Raw genomic sequence first — 18,696 nt, forward strand, 5'->3', positions numbered from 1 at the left:
ACAGCCTCAGTTCATTAATCCAGCTCTTTATGTCACTGAGCTAAACATATCATTTCACATTGCACCAAGGCTGGTCTAGTTTATGCGGCTCGTGTGTGCTAATCATGGTGTTTGGTGTCTCCTGCTCTCCTAATTATGAACTCATGTAGTACAGACCCAAAAAAGGTGCTCCACTTTTCTGACAGACTTTTTTCTAGCCTGCAGTGTTGGCAAAAGATGAATGCCTGTATTATTCTGCGTAATGCTGTTTAAGATCTTTTCTCCTCTCTGCTTCCTGCATCGTTTTTTGTTGGTTTTTTTTTTTTAATACAGTTTAAAAAAAAAAAAAAGAATAAAAGGCTTATTATCAATTAAAAAGTCAGAAATTCAGTCAAGAAGGAAATCAAAACTCTCCAAAGCAAATCCTCTCAGATACCTCTAGCTTTACAAAGCAAAGATCTACAAAGAAATCACTGTTGACTAATACAAAGCTCTAATGATAAAGATAATAAGAAGCTCTGATATCATGCTAATAAATGTGGTATATTTGCCTAGATCAGAGAGCATAAAACAGTTTAGGTTGATGACTCTAACTCAGTAGAAGGCTCCTTGGGAAAAGCTAGCAAAACTGAGTCAGCCTCGCAGCCTCAAAGGGGAAAAGCTATAAATTCAGAGGGAACAAGGGCACTCGCGTCAGTGCTGAAGACATTGTACTAGAATTTGACATAACACAAAAGAAGTAAAGGAAGCAACGGGAAACTGAAGTAGTTGACAAATGAAACTGCATGCCAGAACAACCAGGTATCAGCATCAAAATTCTAAAAAAATACCCAAAACCCCAACAACAACAACCCACCCAAAAACCAAAAAAAAAAAACCCAACCCCAAACCACCAGAATACTGGCATAACACTGTACATAGAGTATACAGCAAATACTCGACTTATTCTGATATACTGGCAGTTGAATATATAAAAAACCCCAAAACACACAGGAACAGGAAAACAGTGAAACCAAATATACGGACAGTGGATAGGAAGAAGAAATAGCCTAAGGATAGAAGAGACTGGAGTATTCGCTAATCAGTGTTTACGTATACAGGATTTTAACATTGCCTGTTCATGCAATCATTTGAGTCCAATTTTCATGAACTGAAAAAAACACCATATGAGTGCTGGGGGACTAACTCACTGAAAATAAGTATTTTATACCTAAGTCCTTTAGACTCCTTTTGAAATCTCAGTTGGAGATCTGTCACTCTTGTTCTAAAACCCAAGACTGATGATACTGGCAGATGGTATCTTCAGATTATAGGATTTACAATGGAAAAAAACCTGAAAGGTACTTAATTCTGCTGCAATAAAGATAACTACAATCAAAGTCAATAAAAAGGAAAAGTTTTATTATGGGCATATATTGAAAACGTATTTTTCCCCTACCACACATGCAAATTTGAAAGCATCTGATATACACTTTACCTTTTGAAGGAAAATTGTCAGATGAAATCCACGATGTCATGGATATCCATGATATTATTAAAATTTCAAAGCCTTATTTGAAAGCAGTTTTCTTATAATACCTATTAAAACTTGAAATATTAAATGGTGCAAACCCAGGATTATTTCTGCCAGTAAAGAAAATGTTATTATCCCACGCCTGAGTGCCATGCCCAACTAGGCAATTTTTTGTAACATTGCGTGTATCAAAACCTGCAGTTTAAACTATGCAGTATGCAAACCAATGTTAACATTTATCTTATTATCACCAACACCCAGGAAAAAAATGTTTTAATATTGATATTACCTGTATCTTTTTAGCCATGATAATCTTTGTATATATTTCAAAATATACTTGAAACCACAAGTAATTCTGTACTATTTGGTTGATAATTGTTAGATTGTTCAGAAATGTATGCACCATAATCCTAATTCTACATTTGCATCCATAGGCTTTAAACCACTGCTCAAATTTATCAAAGTGAAAAATCATGCCATTTTGTTACACAGCAGAATAAAAAGGAAGTTGAAAATTAACCGATAAGCTTTGGCACTGGGCAGCATGGCTGCTAAGTAATATTTGAGTTCACTATTTGGTGACAGAACAGCTAAAAGAAAAAAAAAAAAACCCACACACTTTTTTACCAAAGTTAGAACATTTTTTATACTCACTGCCATTCAAGAAGGTATAGCTATTTTAATACTTATATGCCATATTACAGATGTCCTGTAATACAGGACATAGTTTTCATTACATTATCAGAGCAGCTGATACACTTGTTTCGGAAGAAATCTTGAAAAGCATCAGATAAAGCCATTACCCCGTTAAGCATTTTGTTCCACCTACCTTGTTTGCGTACATCCTCTACAGCAGCAACCAATTCCTCCTTGAGATCCTGGCTCTCTTTAGCAATTTGGTCTCCTTTTTCTAAGAAGTTTTGAGTGGCCTGCTCTACTGAAGCAGCCAACACATGAGCCTTCTTAGAGCGCCCTTTCTTTTTGCCAGATGGTCCTTTATTGCTTGTGTTAACAAGCGTTGTTACCTTTGGGAAAGAAAAACAAGTTTTTGTCAGTTTGAACGCGATTCTTCAAGTATTAACAGCACAATAGATGGCCATCTAATTCAATAGCCCCACTATTTTCTTTACCCTTGAAATGATGTAATGGTCACATGTATTGAATAAATAAAATTTAAAGTTTAAAATGCAAAGCATGGCAGCACATAGCTCAGAAAAGGTTTTTCCTTTTAACCTCAATTTAGTCTGGGCTAAGCAAATCACAGTCAAGAAGTGAAGGAGAAAAAGATAAGAAACAGGTATGGAAGGGCACTGGTGCTAAAGCATCATTTTTGTCACTGTTTTTCATTTAAAAAAAATGAATAAGCCAATAAAATGAAAACCTAACACATGTGGGTCAGAAACCATTCAAAAAGCAATCACCCCTTGAGATAAATAATGTCAGTTACATTCAAGTGGTGACAAAAACATTGTGGCTGTTTCCCAGACACGAAGGAATGAATAGCTCCTGCTGCAAAGATTATACAGGTTAAAACTATTCAGTTTAGTATTGCTCCAGTATATTTATAACCTGTTGGCATAAGACAACGGCAGATAGTGAAATGATCCCACTTTCTCCCCAGTACTGAAAAAGAAAGAAAATCTGCTACCATGTTTGTAGAATCTCCTAAAGGAATTCTTTATTGAGCTGTCGATAAACTGATAAACTTTAACCACAAAGCTTAACAATACAGCACAGTGCATACCACAGCTTTTTGCTGGACCAAAAAAAATCTTGTATCACTCTACCAGTAAAAGGCTGCCTTTCTGTAAAACAAGAATACTGAATCAGATATCATCAGGTGTTAAACATATGAAAAAAGAGCCGTGGATCCATAATGCTCAGGGATGCAATTCACCCTAACCAGGATACAAACCAGGGCAGCTGAAGTAATGTATTGGTGTGCTAACCCAGAAATTCACTGTAAGAAAATAAAAACCTTTGCAATAAAGACAGTGCACTACAAAGCAAAAGATTTTAAAACAAAGCGTAAAGATTCACTGTCATCCCACCCCATTACAACAAGCATGACAAGGTGTTTGGTACAGTTGTGACCAAAGGGCCTTGCGTCATGCTGTTTGTGCAGTGGTTTTTTGCTCTTTGAGCTAGGTTTCTTTTTTTTCAAATCACATCTAAAAACTACAGACTATAGAAGAAAAAAAAAATTTAAAAAAAAGGAAAAAAAGATATTATCAGGGCTTGAAAACACCATACTCATATGCATGGATGTATTGTGTGAAAAAACAATGTATTCTAGAGCCTTCTTTCAGGAAGGAGTCTGCCTGGCTACAGGAATGTAATATTCTTCCATCATCTGTTTTTTTCTACTATTTATATTTAGAAATAATATTTTCTTTATTAGTTTTCCCTTGAAATTATTCTTCATGACATTTTCTGAAGATCCTTTTGTGGTTGATCATTGTCTATTTAAGGATTTTAGAATTTCATAAATAAAGAAACTAGGCTACCTCCGTAACCTAACTCAGGTTTAGCAAATGGAATGAATTTGTCCAGCACATCATAAGGATGACTAAGAAAAGCTTTCACATACAGAAAGCAATAAAATTGGTTAAGCACATGCTGAAATTCACATAGGAGACCCGAAGATGAAGAGAATAATGTTGGAACTTGATCTTAATTATTTGGACTTATGAAACAAACTAGAACTAGACTGCCAGAATAGTTCAGATAGTAGGGAGAAGAAAAAGATCGGAAGTAAAGAAAAGGTGGTCAATAAATTAAGTCAAATCAGATTATTTCATAGATCTCTTTATTAGGCAGATGCAGGGGTCAATAGCTAAAAAAAAATGCTCGAAATAGCACAAACACACAGAAGTTGTAGCTGGCACAAGAACTGCTGAAATCCTGTGAAGACATGGAAATTAGATGGATTGCAGACTTCTTTTGGTACCTTAAAATTTTAGTTTCCCATTAAAAATCATCAAAATCACTGTTACTGGATTGTAAGTCTGCAAGTCTGCTCCTTCTGTGCATCATTCAACTATCAGGTGGATTCTTTTCAGCTAATTTTACCTACAAATAAGTTACACATCTATTGTCAGATCACCTAGAAGTACTGAACTAATGCAGTCGATGAATGGGAACAGAGACCACAGCTGTTGTAGAATACAGTAAATTTGTGCCTAGGTACAGTCAATAAGACATCATTGACGAGAAAGGGAACCTAGAAAATCAGACTGAGAACAAGCAAATACATATTAGATTGCTAAATTAAGTGAAATAAATCCTAAATAAATATTTTACCATGATAATCTCCAAAATCTTTTGGTGGTATATATAAATATGTATTTAGATAGATATAGAGCGAGTGTGTCTGTGGGTGTGTTCTTTACCAAAATGTTTCTACGTGTTGGATTTACTAGTGCAACAATAGTCTCAGCAGAACTAACAAACCATTTTACATACAACCCTCATAACACAACAATTATCTCCAGGCAATTTTAAATAAAACGTACTGAGATAGAAAAATAAATATCCTGATTTAATTTACACAAACTGCGTTGAGTGACAAGAGAGGCCTTCCTCCTAAAACTTCTAAACTAAGTATGACGTAAGTCCTGCAAAAATCCATTTCTTGAATGGGTAAGCATGTAATATGCAAAGGAAATATAGTAATTGGTTGAAAATACATTGATTTTAATTATGTGAGTTTTGTTTAATGGGAGCCGGCTGGTCATCAGTTATCACTGTTTGGGTTTTTTTTTCAAGGAAGCATAAGGACAAACACAAAATTCACATTTTCTTACACACTCAGAGTGAAGTGCAGGAGTCTTTAACCCAGACTATGGAGAGTGCTTTGCTGAATTCCCAAAAAGGGACTAGTTAGGAGACAGGCACCTCATGCAGCAAGCTCTGAGGTGGCTGCAAGAGCACATCACAGGTGCAATTAAATCAAGAAATGAGAAATAAATATTGATCTGTTTTGGCCCCTATATTGGGAGCTTTTTCTCTATACCTGTAGTAAAATTAAGGAGTTTTCAAAATAATTTAATAGTATACTTTTACAACAGAAATAGACAAAAAAAATATATCTGTATCCATTTAAAAAAGATAAAGGAACCCTTTTTGGGGAAAGGAAGAAAGCTGAGAGTGGTTTGTCTTTAAAGAAAGTATGCTCACAGCAAATACTTGTTTCAGCTTTAAATAGTGCTCTTCCTAGCACAATGGTATCTAATTATGGACACCTACAGAAAAGCAAACAATTCTAAACCACCATAAAACAACAAGGAAAGTTTATCAGAACTTCCCAAAATATATAGAAATCAGTATAAATTAAAGTATTTCATAACATTTTCTTTAATGCTCTTTTAACATAAGACAATTGCTTTGTCCTATGCTGAGTAATATGCAGAAATACAGAAAAAACACTTAAAGCTCCATGTGTGTCTATCAGTGCTCAAAATCTTCTCAGTAAAGAATCTCTGTCAGAGTCTGTGGCAGGTCCTAGAGATCAAGAGGAACCAGCGCTGGCAGAAAACCGTTGCTAATGCACTGAGCTGCTACAAGCTCAGAAGTAGCACAACGCCTAGGAAATTCCTAATTGCCACAGAAGATGGAGACTTTTGCTATCACTTCTTATAACAGACAGGTAGAAAACAGCATCCCCAAAGTAAATCATCTTTTTCAACAGGAAATGCTGGTGTATTCCTCTTGATCCCCATTCCCTCATAAAAGTTTTGTTGCTGCTTTTTTTTTAATGTTGTTTTTTTTCCCTAGCATAAAAAAAAAACATTAAAAAAATTTAAAAGTCTCTACCATGTCAAAAGCTCAGCCTCAAATCTAATCATGAAATCATATAAGACGTGCTAGCAAGAGAAGACAAATTCACAAACGGTGCTAGAGACATTGTTTGCCAATGTACCTCAATGATTTGTAAATTCGAAGCAAAGGCTTATAAATTTTAAACAATGGAGATATACAAACATGAAATACATGAATAGTAACATCTCCCTACTATCTAAACAACAGCATTCAGATGCTAGGAATTTTTTTTTATTCTATTTTGCTTATAAAGAGGTGACCTGGCACCCACAGGTAAGATCATTCACAAAAACATGAAGGACAAATCTTGAGTGTAACTGGACTCTCAGATCAGTTTTATATATCTTTAAATTCCACTGGATACAATAAGAAGAAAGTGAATGAATGTCTCTCGTAACTACGCTGGTTACTATTCTTGAAATAGTTTTCTTTTCCTGGCCTGTAGATATTTTTAATTTAGTTCTGCAATCTAAGATTAGTACAATAACTAGGCCATACTGGGGACACTCCTTCTATCTGGAAATATTCATGGGCTCATATGAAACCCTAGTAGCTTGCTTTTTTGTTTCTAAATATTTAAAACAGATTTAAAGGCAAATGGAGACATTGTAGTTCCTGATTTTTTTGACAGAATCCACTTAAATAATTAAAGTGACTGGTAACCGGACAATTTTCTTTTTCTCTTACACTCTAGGTTAGGAAAACACCAGAAGGAACGGTTAGATTTTTCACATTAATATAAAAAAAAAAAAAAAATCAACTTAAATGTTTGAAACTTTAAGATAAATCTAAAATGTTTTTTCCGTGAAAATAAATTTCTTCAGAAAGAAAAAAAACAAACTCTAAGATCCAACAAAAGGCTGATGTAGATTAATGAAAAGGTATCTCTTAATAGAAATTACAAAGAAAAGGAAGAGCAATATAACCTTCAGTGCACACTACTGGAACATCTTAACATCTCCTGCTCTAACATGTCCTGCAGATGAGAACAGCAGAGAGAAAACATCTATTCTAGTCCCAGCATTGTCACTCAAGTCTCTGACCTTGTACACATCACATCTCCTACCTACGATTTAATTTCATTTCTCCATTCCATACACTTCAATCCGCTTGGAAAATTATTCAATATCACGTCCACTTAAATGAACTTAGTAGATAAAACTAATTATTTTGCTGAATCAGGGTCCCAAACTAATTTGATCAAAATAATACTATTCCTTCATTTCAGAAAGAGTCTAGAAGCAAACACTGGAGGTTAGTTTCCTTAAGAAAAGGAAAAGAAAACACACACTGCACCCAGATTTAATTTAGCATATGCACCTTTCAGCTACTTTTAACAAAAGTATAAATTGAAATCTCTCCCGCATATTATAATTTGCACATATAAATACATGTCCTTCCAAAAAACCTCCACATTCTGAATTTATCAATGACTGCAAGTATAGCAGTAAACATAAACAGAACAATGCGGCCCAACATGGACTACTCTCAAGGTATAGTTTCAAAAATTAATTGGCATATCAAAACTAGAACATGCGAACTTATGAGGATAGCAAAAAGACTAGAAACTTACAAGTTTTTAAAACTACAATTTCTGAGTGAATAAGAAAGTCTCAGGATGCTGAAGTGACATATACAGTAAAGAAAGCATTGAGAGCAGACACAAAGAGTGTATACACTCTTTCCAAAATGTAAATACTTTCCAAAGAGCATGACAAAATTTCCTAGTCTTGTACCATGAGCTAGAAATCCCCACTGTAATCGCTACTTCTATGCCTAGAAAGCTGAGCACCTTATTCTATGAACATTCATGGTCATCTTCCTTATGCACTGAGTCAGTGAAAACTGTCATGGACCTACTTTACTACTGAAAGAATTTTAGAGTATGTCTTGTGTTCCTCTGCACTTATTTTTTAGATGACTTAATCTCCATATGACCTGGTGCCAGCAACAGAGTGCACTCTCATCAAGTTGCGGATGATAGATTGGGGGGACCAGTCGATACGCTTCAGGGCAGGGCTGCCGCTCAATGGAACCCTATAAAATCTAACAAGGACACTGCACCAGTAAGGAGGAACCCATGGCAATAAGACAGCGGAGGGACTGGCTGGGGAGAAAATCTGCTTCAAGAGACCTGAGGGACCTTCACAGAGAGCAAGCTGTCAGCAGTGTGCCCTGGCACACCTTGAATATTGTGTCCAGTTTTGGGGCTTCAATACGTGAAAGACAGGCACAAGTTGAAACAAGAGAGCTTCAAACTGAATATAAGGAAAAACTCATGCAATGATTTGTACAAGTACACTCATTTTCATTTATAAAGCAGATTTGATTCAAGGTCCCCTAAAATAGTCTGTAAACTTTAATATGATGGCCTAATAAAAAGAGCAAAGGAAGGCAGAAGTTTGGACCCTCGTGATGCAATGGACATCTCCCACTTCCCAAGGAAGTATTGTAATCAATGAACTGTATGCTAACCGGAATGGTGGGGTTTTCTTCTCTCTAAATGAAGTTGGACCATCATGCAGCAAGAGATAGAAGACGCACATGATCGAAAGGCAGTAAGCAAGGAGAGGAATCATTCTCAACGTGGGGTTAAAACATTCACCTGGGAAAGGGCAGTTCTGGATTCCAGTCGTTGCACTAACAGGTTGGGTTCTGCATAATACACAGCCCTTACAGGAAGAAAACCACTCATAAAAACTGGAATCTTGCAATTTTGCCCACCCTGTGTCAGCTTCTTTTAAATTACCTTAAATTACGAGTTTGAAATGCTAAGAAAGCAGTCTCTTCCAAAATTAGAAGCACCATTCGGAAAAGTCAGATGTATTGGGAGAGGGGAAGGAGGGAGGAAGACTTCTTATACCAGTGACAGAAAAACCCCTGGCATATTAGCTACTTTCCCCTTTTAAAAAAGGCATATATCAACCTGTAACTTAATATAAATTGCATTATAAAAAAAAAAAAAAAAGTAATAACCTGTTATCTTATTAACACTATGCTTGGGCTTTTCAGAAGTGTCTGCCCAGAAGATTTTAACTGCATTTGTGTTAAAAAAAAAAAAAAAAAAAAAAAAAAAAAAGGAAAAAGACAAGAACATAGCTCAGTTTTCTGGCAGAGCTTTAAAGCTAACTGGTTTATTTTAAATATCTTATCCCACCTATGCTGGTACAAAGGAAAGAATGTCTCTATCAGCTTCTGTTACTAATTAATGCAGACCTCACCCAAAATTCTGTACAATTATCAAATATATCACTTGATAATTACCATAAGCTCATTTGGCAACCCTATAATGATCCTGGCTTTGTGATCACACTAGGGAACCTTGCTCTCTTATTTTATTAAAGAAGCTTCACACAGTTCTAGCACAGATCTCTGTTGGAAAAACAGAACTTCACTAATTAATAGTTCAGTCCCATCTCGAATTAAGTCTCCCTTACACAGCTCCAGTAGCACAAAAGAAAGGTGAGGATGTCTTTGCTAAAAGCAGAAAATTCTATTAGCATGAATTTCCCTGTTGCAGAGGTCATGTGCGGGCAGGGATGCCAGAAGTGAAAGGGGATAGAGCTAGATCACATACTCATCAAATTAATCTGCAGTCAGCAGCTACAACTCATAGAAAAACATTCCTGGCCCTGTGAATTAAACTGTCTTCCCTACAGATTTCTGAAATTCATGGGCCAAAAGTTTAAGAATTTTAAACTTCCCCCTTCTCTTTCCTCCATATCTGCCTGAATTGCCTTAGTTACTCAAAATCTTCCATAACCATATTACAAAATCTACTTATATGGACAATTTTTGAGGATGATATTGACGTGCATTTTTTTTTTATTGTACCACTAATCTTTGTGGTTTATCCTCACGTAGGACTGAGGCCTTGTTATTACTTTTTCAGTACAGACTGGGTGATAAAAGGATTGGGAGCAGCCCTGTGGAGACGGACTTGGGTACACGGGTGGGTGAAAAATTAGATATGAGCCAGCAACGCACGCTTACAACCTAGAAATCCAGTCGTATCCTGGGTTGCATCAAAAGTGCGGCCGGCAGGTTGAGGGAGGTGATTCTGCTCTGTTCTGCTCTGGTGGGACCCCACCTGCAGTACTGCATCCAGCTCTGGGGCCCCCAACATAAGAAGGACATGGACCTGTTGGAGCAAGTCCAGAGGAGGCCACAAAGATGATCGGGGGCTGGAGCACCTCTCCTGTGAGGACAGGCTGAGAGAGTTGGGGTTGTTCAGCCTGGAGAAGAGAAGGCTCCGGAGAGACCTTATTGCAGCCTTCTAGTACCTAAAGGTGGCCTACAAGAAAGCTGGAGAGGGACTTTCTATGAGGGCATGTAGTGATAGGACAAGGGGTAATGGCTTTAAACTGAAAAAGGGTAGATATAGATCAGATGTGAGGAAGCTCTTTACTGTGAGGATGGTGAGACACTGGACCAGGTTGCCCAGAGAAGTTGTGGCTGCCCCATCCCTGGCAGTGTTCAAGGCCAGGTTGGATGGGGCTTTGAGCAACCTGGTCTAGTGGAAGGTGTCCCTGCCCATGGCAGGGGGGTTGGAACTAGATACTCTTTAAGGTCCCTTCCAACCCAAAATTTTCTATGATTTTTAAATATCAATGACAGAGGCAGTTAGAGTTTTTCAGAGGATGGACTGCATTTACCTGTTTGATTGTTTTTAATAAACCAAAGCAGGTAAATCAAATGTGGCTATGTAAACATGTATATTATGAAAACCATTCACACAAATACTTTGGTTTGGTTGTGACTGGTGAAATCAAAGTAAAAGAGTTTCTCTGAAAGATCATTAATTATTTGCAAAAAAATGCACTATTCTCCCCTACGTCCCATCTATTTTCAAGTAAACATTACTTGTTCTTCCCAGTGGCATTTCTTGAATGTGAACAGCTACGAGCTATTCCTCTCTTCTCATACACTCATATATCACCAAGCTGCTGGAAACACTTAATGACCTGAGAAAAGACAGCCCTGACATTTTAGTGTCCCTTTTGCTTCTAGATATAAGGCTAACCTTCCACTTGGATGCACTATCTCATTGCCTCAGTGGTTATACTAATGGTATCCCCTTGAGCCTTGTTTTTTAAAATCCTCCTGTTTCCGAAAGAAGTTTGTTTCATCAAAGAAAAAAATCGCTACAACTGTCTGGAAAACAAGAACTTCATTTTCCAAACTGTCGCAGGGTTGGATTTTCTTTTTTTGTTTCTTTTGGCAGCAGGATGAAACAGAGACCTTTCAAAATACTTTGGGAGAGAAGCAGATTGCATTACGGGTTAAAGCACTGGCATGGCTTAAAGCACTGGCACGGCTGTAGGAAGATCAGATTCAATTCCTTGCTCAAAATGGAGTAGAGAACAGACCTGAACACTGTGTTCGTGACCTTCTTTACTTTGACCATCCAGAAAGAGCAAAAACACATGGGACTTTGCTTTATATATTCCCAACTCTGCACACCATAAACTTACTTTATGATACGGCTCTCAGCAGTAGCTCCTTAGGTAATCCTAATCCAACTACAAGATGTTAGTGAGCAAAATACAGTAGAAAATACTTTCAACAACTACTTATTCTCCATTCACATACAAAACAGAGAAGCAGCTAACTTGGTTTTTTTTCCATATTTGTGCTTATTCTCTAGTACTATGTAAAAACCTGGGGTTTTTTTCGTATTACACCAACATAATTGTGAACACAGATGTTCTACTGAGCACGATTCAGTCCCTAATATAAGTCCTTTTTTTGATAATAATCATTCTTCAATTTTCTCTATCAACTTAAGTAATTTGCTACTGCCCTTAGCCCATAAATCATAACAGCTTACATAATTAACTCTTGTAATTATCTCTGCACAATTAGTACCAGCTGTCTACCTAATTCATAAAACTGAAATTCTTTTTCTATTATATATAGACATTTGAATTTTCATTGACAAATATAACTTTCACTATCCACAAAGATTTCCACTGGTTTAACCCAATCTTTTTGCACTCCTTCCAGCTCCCTTCAGTGTTTGCAAACACCTGCTGGTTAGAAGAATTAATAAATAAGCAGACTATTCTCTCTAATGTATAAATTATTAGCTAGGATGTTAAAAAATGCCAGTGACACACCTACCTTTTGGATGCAAAGTACATAGATAACTCAGGCAATACTGATTAGAGCCAGTATATTTTAATCCAATCTAGCTTGAGGACAGCTAGCTGCTCTGATTCACTTTTCCGCTGCCAAATACAAATTCCTGAACAAATTTGCATATTTCTATTCTGTCTACATGACGTACCTTTAGGATGTAATTTAGAGATAGCAACACTGTTACTGTTAATTTATATTCTTCTTATCAGTGTTCACACCATGGGAAGAGGCTTATATCCTAGCCAATGTGAATGAGTATTATATAAGGCACTTTTAAAGTTCTTCAGCAAGTATTTTGAAGTTCTTCAGCGAGTATTAATTCTCTGTGGAATGTCCTACTACTTGTTCTGTTAACTAAAAGAAGAAAGAAGAAAAAACTCCCCCCATCACTCTTCTCCTATAAATCTTCCTGAAAAATTATCTTTTATACAAAACATACGACCGGCAATATGTTTTCACTGACTCTCCCACAATTGAAACAAGAATCAATGTAAGGTAAGCTAATAAAATGTCTCCCCTAATGTATTTTGCCTCTAATTTGTAGTAAATTAGAAGCAAAAATTTTTTAATTCTCCTTTTGTAACAAAGTTCTGCTGTAAATTGGCACTAAACTACTGTGATGCTATTTAGAAGGCCAACATGAATTCCAGCTTCTTTTCTTGTAACTCCATCATATAAGGAGTTACCTGGTAAACAGGAAAAAAAAGATTATGTTAATATTCCACTCATGAAAGATAGTAGCTTTATATTCCTCAAGTTTCCTTCCGATGGATTCACTTGCTCATGTACATGACTCGAGGTTCCCCACACCACCCAGACAACTTGCCTTGACTGTGACCCCAGGAAAAGCCCTAAAGATACAGAAACACTTGTTCAATTGCTACAGTTCATTCAACCTCCGAGCAAAGCCTGACAAGAAGAATGCCAATTAGTGCCATTTACGGCGGTGCTGCGCTGTGGCGCGGACACTTGTCAACTGGTAACACCACTGGGACCAAGACCATCTCCTGGACCTGGCAGTACAAACAGCAACATTAATTACAAGATACCCTCTCTGTGCTGTTAGGATTGCAAAACCTCTCGCTTAAGAACTAAATAATCTCCTTTGTGAATACAGGTTTCTAGTATCTTGTTAGGAATTTTGATAATTCCAACTTTTGCCAAGCTAGAAAAGCTTAAGCAGGTGTTTAACTGGACCAATTATGCAATGGGTTACTACCACTCTGAGAAAAGTATTTTCAACAAAACCACTGGTTTAATCTGACTTTTAAAAATTCTGCTCAATGCCTTTAAGGCAAGCAAAATATAAAAGTCAAATTTTAAGATGCTCCTCTCTATTTCTAATGCACTGTGTTTCTTCTAATTGCGCAAAATCATTCTCCAAAGGGCTTGCTCCCAGTCAACTGCTAAACTAAAATATCAGTGTGTTATCAACATTATTATCACACTAAATCCAAAACACACTGTACCAGCTCCTAAGAAGAAAATGAACTCTATCCCGGCCAAAACCAGGACACAACTGAGCAGTAATTGAGGATGAAGTAATTTTTCATTCAATAACTTTATTTAACTTCTCACAGTTAATAAGTTATTGCTAGTGCAAACCCCCTGCTGACATCTGTTGTTTTCCTTTTTAATTAAAACAGTAAATGTCAGCAATACCCTGAGTGCATTTTCCTGGTTTTCTCCCATTTTACCAATTTTTAATTTGGGGCAAAACTTTGTTACACTACTTTCATAAGTACAAGAAAACTCATCATCATATGCACTTTGCTGTAAGGATAGGAAGCCCTCAAGAAAAGCTGCTAGCAATCTACGTGAATTATGAGAAATAAAAAATAAAAAATAACACCTCATTAATTCCTTCCAAAACTGAATACAGAACTAATAGTCAAGCTTACAAACACATAACATGCGTGACGTGAGATACGTAGAGTAGCTAGCTATATATTATTATCATATAATTATGTCTTGTGGTACTGAAATGGTATCAAAAGTAAAAGATGACTGGTATTACATATTGTGTGGGAGAAAATCAACAAACAAGTTTCTGTTTCCATACTTCGAGCTATCAGTATTAACCAATCAGAAATGAAACCAGTTTGTCCTAAATATTGGTAAGCGGATCCTCAAAATCTCAAAAAACAAGACAAGCAAAATGCACACATCTGTTGTTGAATCAGAACTGAAAGCTGGCATACTTGTACTCATCTTAAAGTACCAAATCATTTGAGAGCTGTACAACAAAGAAATACCAAAAATCTACTTAGCATCAAACTATCTCCCATTTAGCTAATAGTCTTTATTTCTCCCAGTTCTTTAGTAGAATAGACAATAAATTCAAAGGGTGTCTGACTCATTCAGGGAAGATATTTCATTTAACCACATGAGGGCACACCACACTAGAGTAACAGTAAAACACTACTTGTGAAACCCCTGGGTTTATTGTTCTTTGTGTTGTACTGTTGGATCTGTATGAGACTTGTCACTATAAATAACACATACTTTACAAAGTGAAATTCTTAGTTGATATTGAACGTACCATTTTCTTGATGCTCCTTTTTGGTTTAAAAATCAGTTAACAATCTTAAAGGCAGCATTATTTAAGATTTAGTTCTCAAAGGAACTCAAGAACAAAGCAGGCAACAGTTGTATTGGCTAGGATAAAAAAAAAAAAAAAGGCAAAAGAGAGATGGCAATTTCCTTAGAAAGGTTCTACAGCTTTTTCTAACTAATGTTGGGGGTTTTATGTTGGGGGGGAGGGGGAGGAGTTTTATTTCCTACCTTAATAGGTATTGTATCTAGAACAGAAGCTGTAATATTATCTATCTTTAGGTTTGGGGTTTTTTTTTTTCCCCAATGACTAAGACATTGTGTTAGGAGAAATAACATAAGAGGATTTAAATAATCATTAACTGGATACTAAACTAAGATAGCAAGTAACTATAAAGGCAGGTAGCACTACATTTACCATAGTTTACCGTAGGTTTATCACAGGCAGGCTGATCTCCCCAGGCTTCCACTAGCCAAAGAAGAGAAGCTGGCGCTCCTGGGAGAGCCCTCCATTAGCTATTGATGGAGCCTCAAAGACCAGCTCCCCTAGGGTACTGTTGTTACTGTTTGTGAACTCTCCTAAACCGCATTCAAAACAATCTTATACAGCACTAAAAACCTAGGGAAAAAGATTCCCAGGAGTTTCCGTTTCAGTTAATGTAAAGTACTGGAAGTGAAGGAAGTAAAATACTTGAGACATATGCAGCGAGTTAGTAGTCTAGTTTCTCTGTAACAAGTAATATATCTTTTTTTAATGAAAACCTTTCCCATAAAGAACATCAGAAAACAGAAGCAAGCAATCTTCCGCTCTATTTTTACAAGAGATTAAATCAAAATCCCCCCAAAATGGATATTATTTAATTTTCTGGGAGTTCTATTTCCAGCAGTATGAAGAATAATGAAATTAACTTATTCTTTGAGTCTTTTTCTTTTTTTAATAACAACTGGGGAAAATGAAGAAAATGATTTAAAATGACTACCAAGAAAATGAAGAAAATATTTTTTTCCAAGAAGACTGTACAAACTTCTTTAAGGCAAAATGTGGACAGGTTAAAGCTAATATTATTACCTTGTTATTTCAAACCTTATCCAAAACAAATTTATTTAAATGAAATCATAACTCTACAAAATATTATGATCTGAGACACTCCAGATGAGATGAGACCATTATACTTTTTATTTTCTTTCCCTACCATTTTTCACCCTTAATCAGCCAGTAAGCGCACACTCAGGTATCCACTTTGGAGAAAGAATGACTTGAATTACAGAGTTTGAACAAAATAACATTGCTGATCATGAATTTTCAGATGCTGGCACATTTCACCCTCAGCCACCTATTTCATGGTGATGACAACCTCCAGAATAGGTGCAAGTACACAGGCAGAGGGAAATAACTGTTTCAGTCTTTCCATTTTACTTTGCCGGTTGTTTCAGTTCAGAAGTATTTTAAAATGCAGTCTTGAAAGAACTGCACAACATCAATAGCCACACCTCTACCATTCAATTGTAGTCATGCTTACGTTATGAACAGTGAAGAAAACACTACAGAGATTGTAAATATAAAGCACCTATAAATTCTCACGCAAAAAGACAGACGAGAGTATTCCCTGAATGGTGCTTTTTTAGTCTGCTTACTTTGCACATTTCACACACTGTAGAAAATCTCCTTCGCCAACGTAAAATTCAAAAATCATGTTGTTACATATATCATCGTAAGTTAATTTTGGCTGGAAGGGACCTCTGGAGGTCTCTAGGCAAGCCCCTCATCAAAGCAGGGCCAACTTCGCTGTAAGATAAGGACTTGTTCCAGTACAGCAATTCCTTGTTTACTCATGAGCCCCAAACAGGACTCGGTACTGCAGATGTGGTCTTACAATTACTGATTAGAGGGGAACAATCACGTACCCTGACCCTCTGTTTATGCTTATGCTAAACCCAGCAAAACAGCTCAGTATGAGTTTGTTCACCTTTCCCACCATGTTGCTCCCCAGTCTCATGTTCTGGATTTGTTGTGCACGAGGACTCTCACACGCTTTTCTGCAGAGCAGCGCCCAGACAGCCCGTCCCCAGCCCGTATCACGACATCAGATTACTCCATCCCACCGCAGGACTTTGCACTGGCCTTTGTTGAGCTTCATTAGGTTTCTACCAGCCCATTTCCTCAGCCTGTTGAGATACTCCTCATGGCAGCCCTAGCTTTTGAACATATCGACCTTCCTCCCAAATTGGTGTTGTCTGGAAATTGATTGAGGGTGCATTTCACCCTGTTGCCCAAACCAATGACAAGACATTAAACAATATCAGCTTGACACCAAGCCCACTAGAATGCCCCTGGCAATAGATGGCCATCAATCTTTGACCACTACTCTTGAAGTCCAGGAGTCTGGCCAGTTTTTGACCTGCTTTGTAGTCCACCTATCCCCTATACCTTGTAGAGAGACTCAGAAGGCAAAGCCTGTATTTCATCTACAGTCAAGATCCTTTCCCTTGACAAAGCACTCAATTTCTTTCTATTGTGTACCTTTTGCACAGCAATAAAGGAAGGAAAGCTATCTTAAAAAACAGAAGAACACAATTGCGTTATTACAAACAAATTGTGTGAGAGACTTGAAGGAGCCTGTTGAATGGTTGCTTTGTTTCTTTTTGTGTTTTTGTTTTTTTTTTTTTCAATACCAATTGACTGAGCTTTCAACTTATTACTATTCAACTAAAATGAGGCTCAAAGCTGTCTTTTGATGGTCATATATATGGTGTAATTGCCACTAGAGAACAGCCACCTCATCCATTTGGGCTGGGGGGGGGATATTACTTTTCAGTAGAGCCTATTCCAGGCATTAAAAGGGTACTGTGCTATGCTGGCACAAAAACATATTTTATTTTATTGTAGAATTTCATCACTGAAGACCTGCCATAGCAGTATGGCTTGCTAATTCAAATAGCCTATTCAGAGACAGAATTCTAGACATGGCAAAAGAGAACCTTTCCCAAAACCACCTTTGGTCAAATTAGAAGCAAGTACTGGCTTTTGCCCAGGATTTGCCAGGAACAGAAACCATCTCTGTATTCCTTCTGCTGATCTTGATTTTTTTTGTCAAAAGAATAGAGAGCAGCAACACCATCCCACACAGAACTAACAGCTACTTCTGTCCCACACGTTCCACAGATAGATCTAGTTGAGTAGGCATCAACAATTTTGTCATTGTTTCAACAAAACCATGAGTAATACATCTAATTATCCCGCTGCATATGGTACCTAAACCCTTCTAATCACCACATTACTAGACATTTGTCTGCCTACCTGATAACTGAATTTGGGGTTGTGTTTCCCCTGCCATGGTAGAGATCAGGTTGTTTTCCCCTCCTGCTGAAAATGAAATAGTCCTTCCTAACCCACTGTCTCTTAACCATTACCACTATCAGCATCTATTTTCCGAATAGTAACGCAGTAACAATAACTTTGGATTAAACTTAACCATGTGGAGAAGGAAAGAACAAAATTACAAATTTGAGGGGAAATAACCCGAGCTGGCAGTGACAGCCAGTAGAAGTCTTAGAGATGTAGAAGAAAAGAATCTGCTACACATATTTCCAGCAATAAGTGGCAATTGGCAGAACAGAACAGCAGGTGCCAAAGAGGTTTTATGTCTGAAACACAGAAAGTGACATTAAGTTGGTTTTCAACTCATTCT

At 37.0% G+C, this 18,696-nt stretch overlaps 1 protein-coding gene across 2 annotated transcripts in view; it reads right to left on the reverse strand.

The window, feature by feature from the left end:
* Positions 1-18,696, reverse strand: part of CTNNA2 (catenin alpha 2) — a 520,993-nt gene that overhangs the window by 416,415 nt on the left and 85,882 nt on the right. For both annotated transcript variants that reach the window (XM_052780796.1, XM_052780797.1), the window contains exon 3: positions 2,322-2,517. In XM_052780796.1, the coding sequence (XP_052636756.1) occupies positions 2,322-2,517 (196 nt within the window). The remainder of the gene's footprint in view (positions 1-2,321; positions 2,518-18,696) is intronic.

Source organism: Harpia harpyja, chromosome 2, assembly GCF_026419915.1.
Source record: "Harpia harpyja isolate bHarHar1 chromosome 2, bHarHar1 primary haplotype, whole genome shotgun sequence".
In the NCBI taxonomy this organism is placed as follows: Eukaryota; Metazoa; Chordata; class Aves; order Accipitriformes; family Accipitridae; genus Harpia; species Harpia harpyja.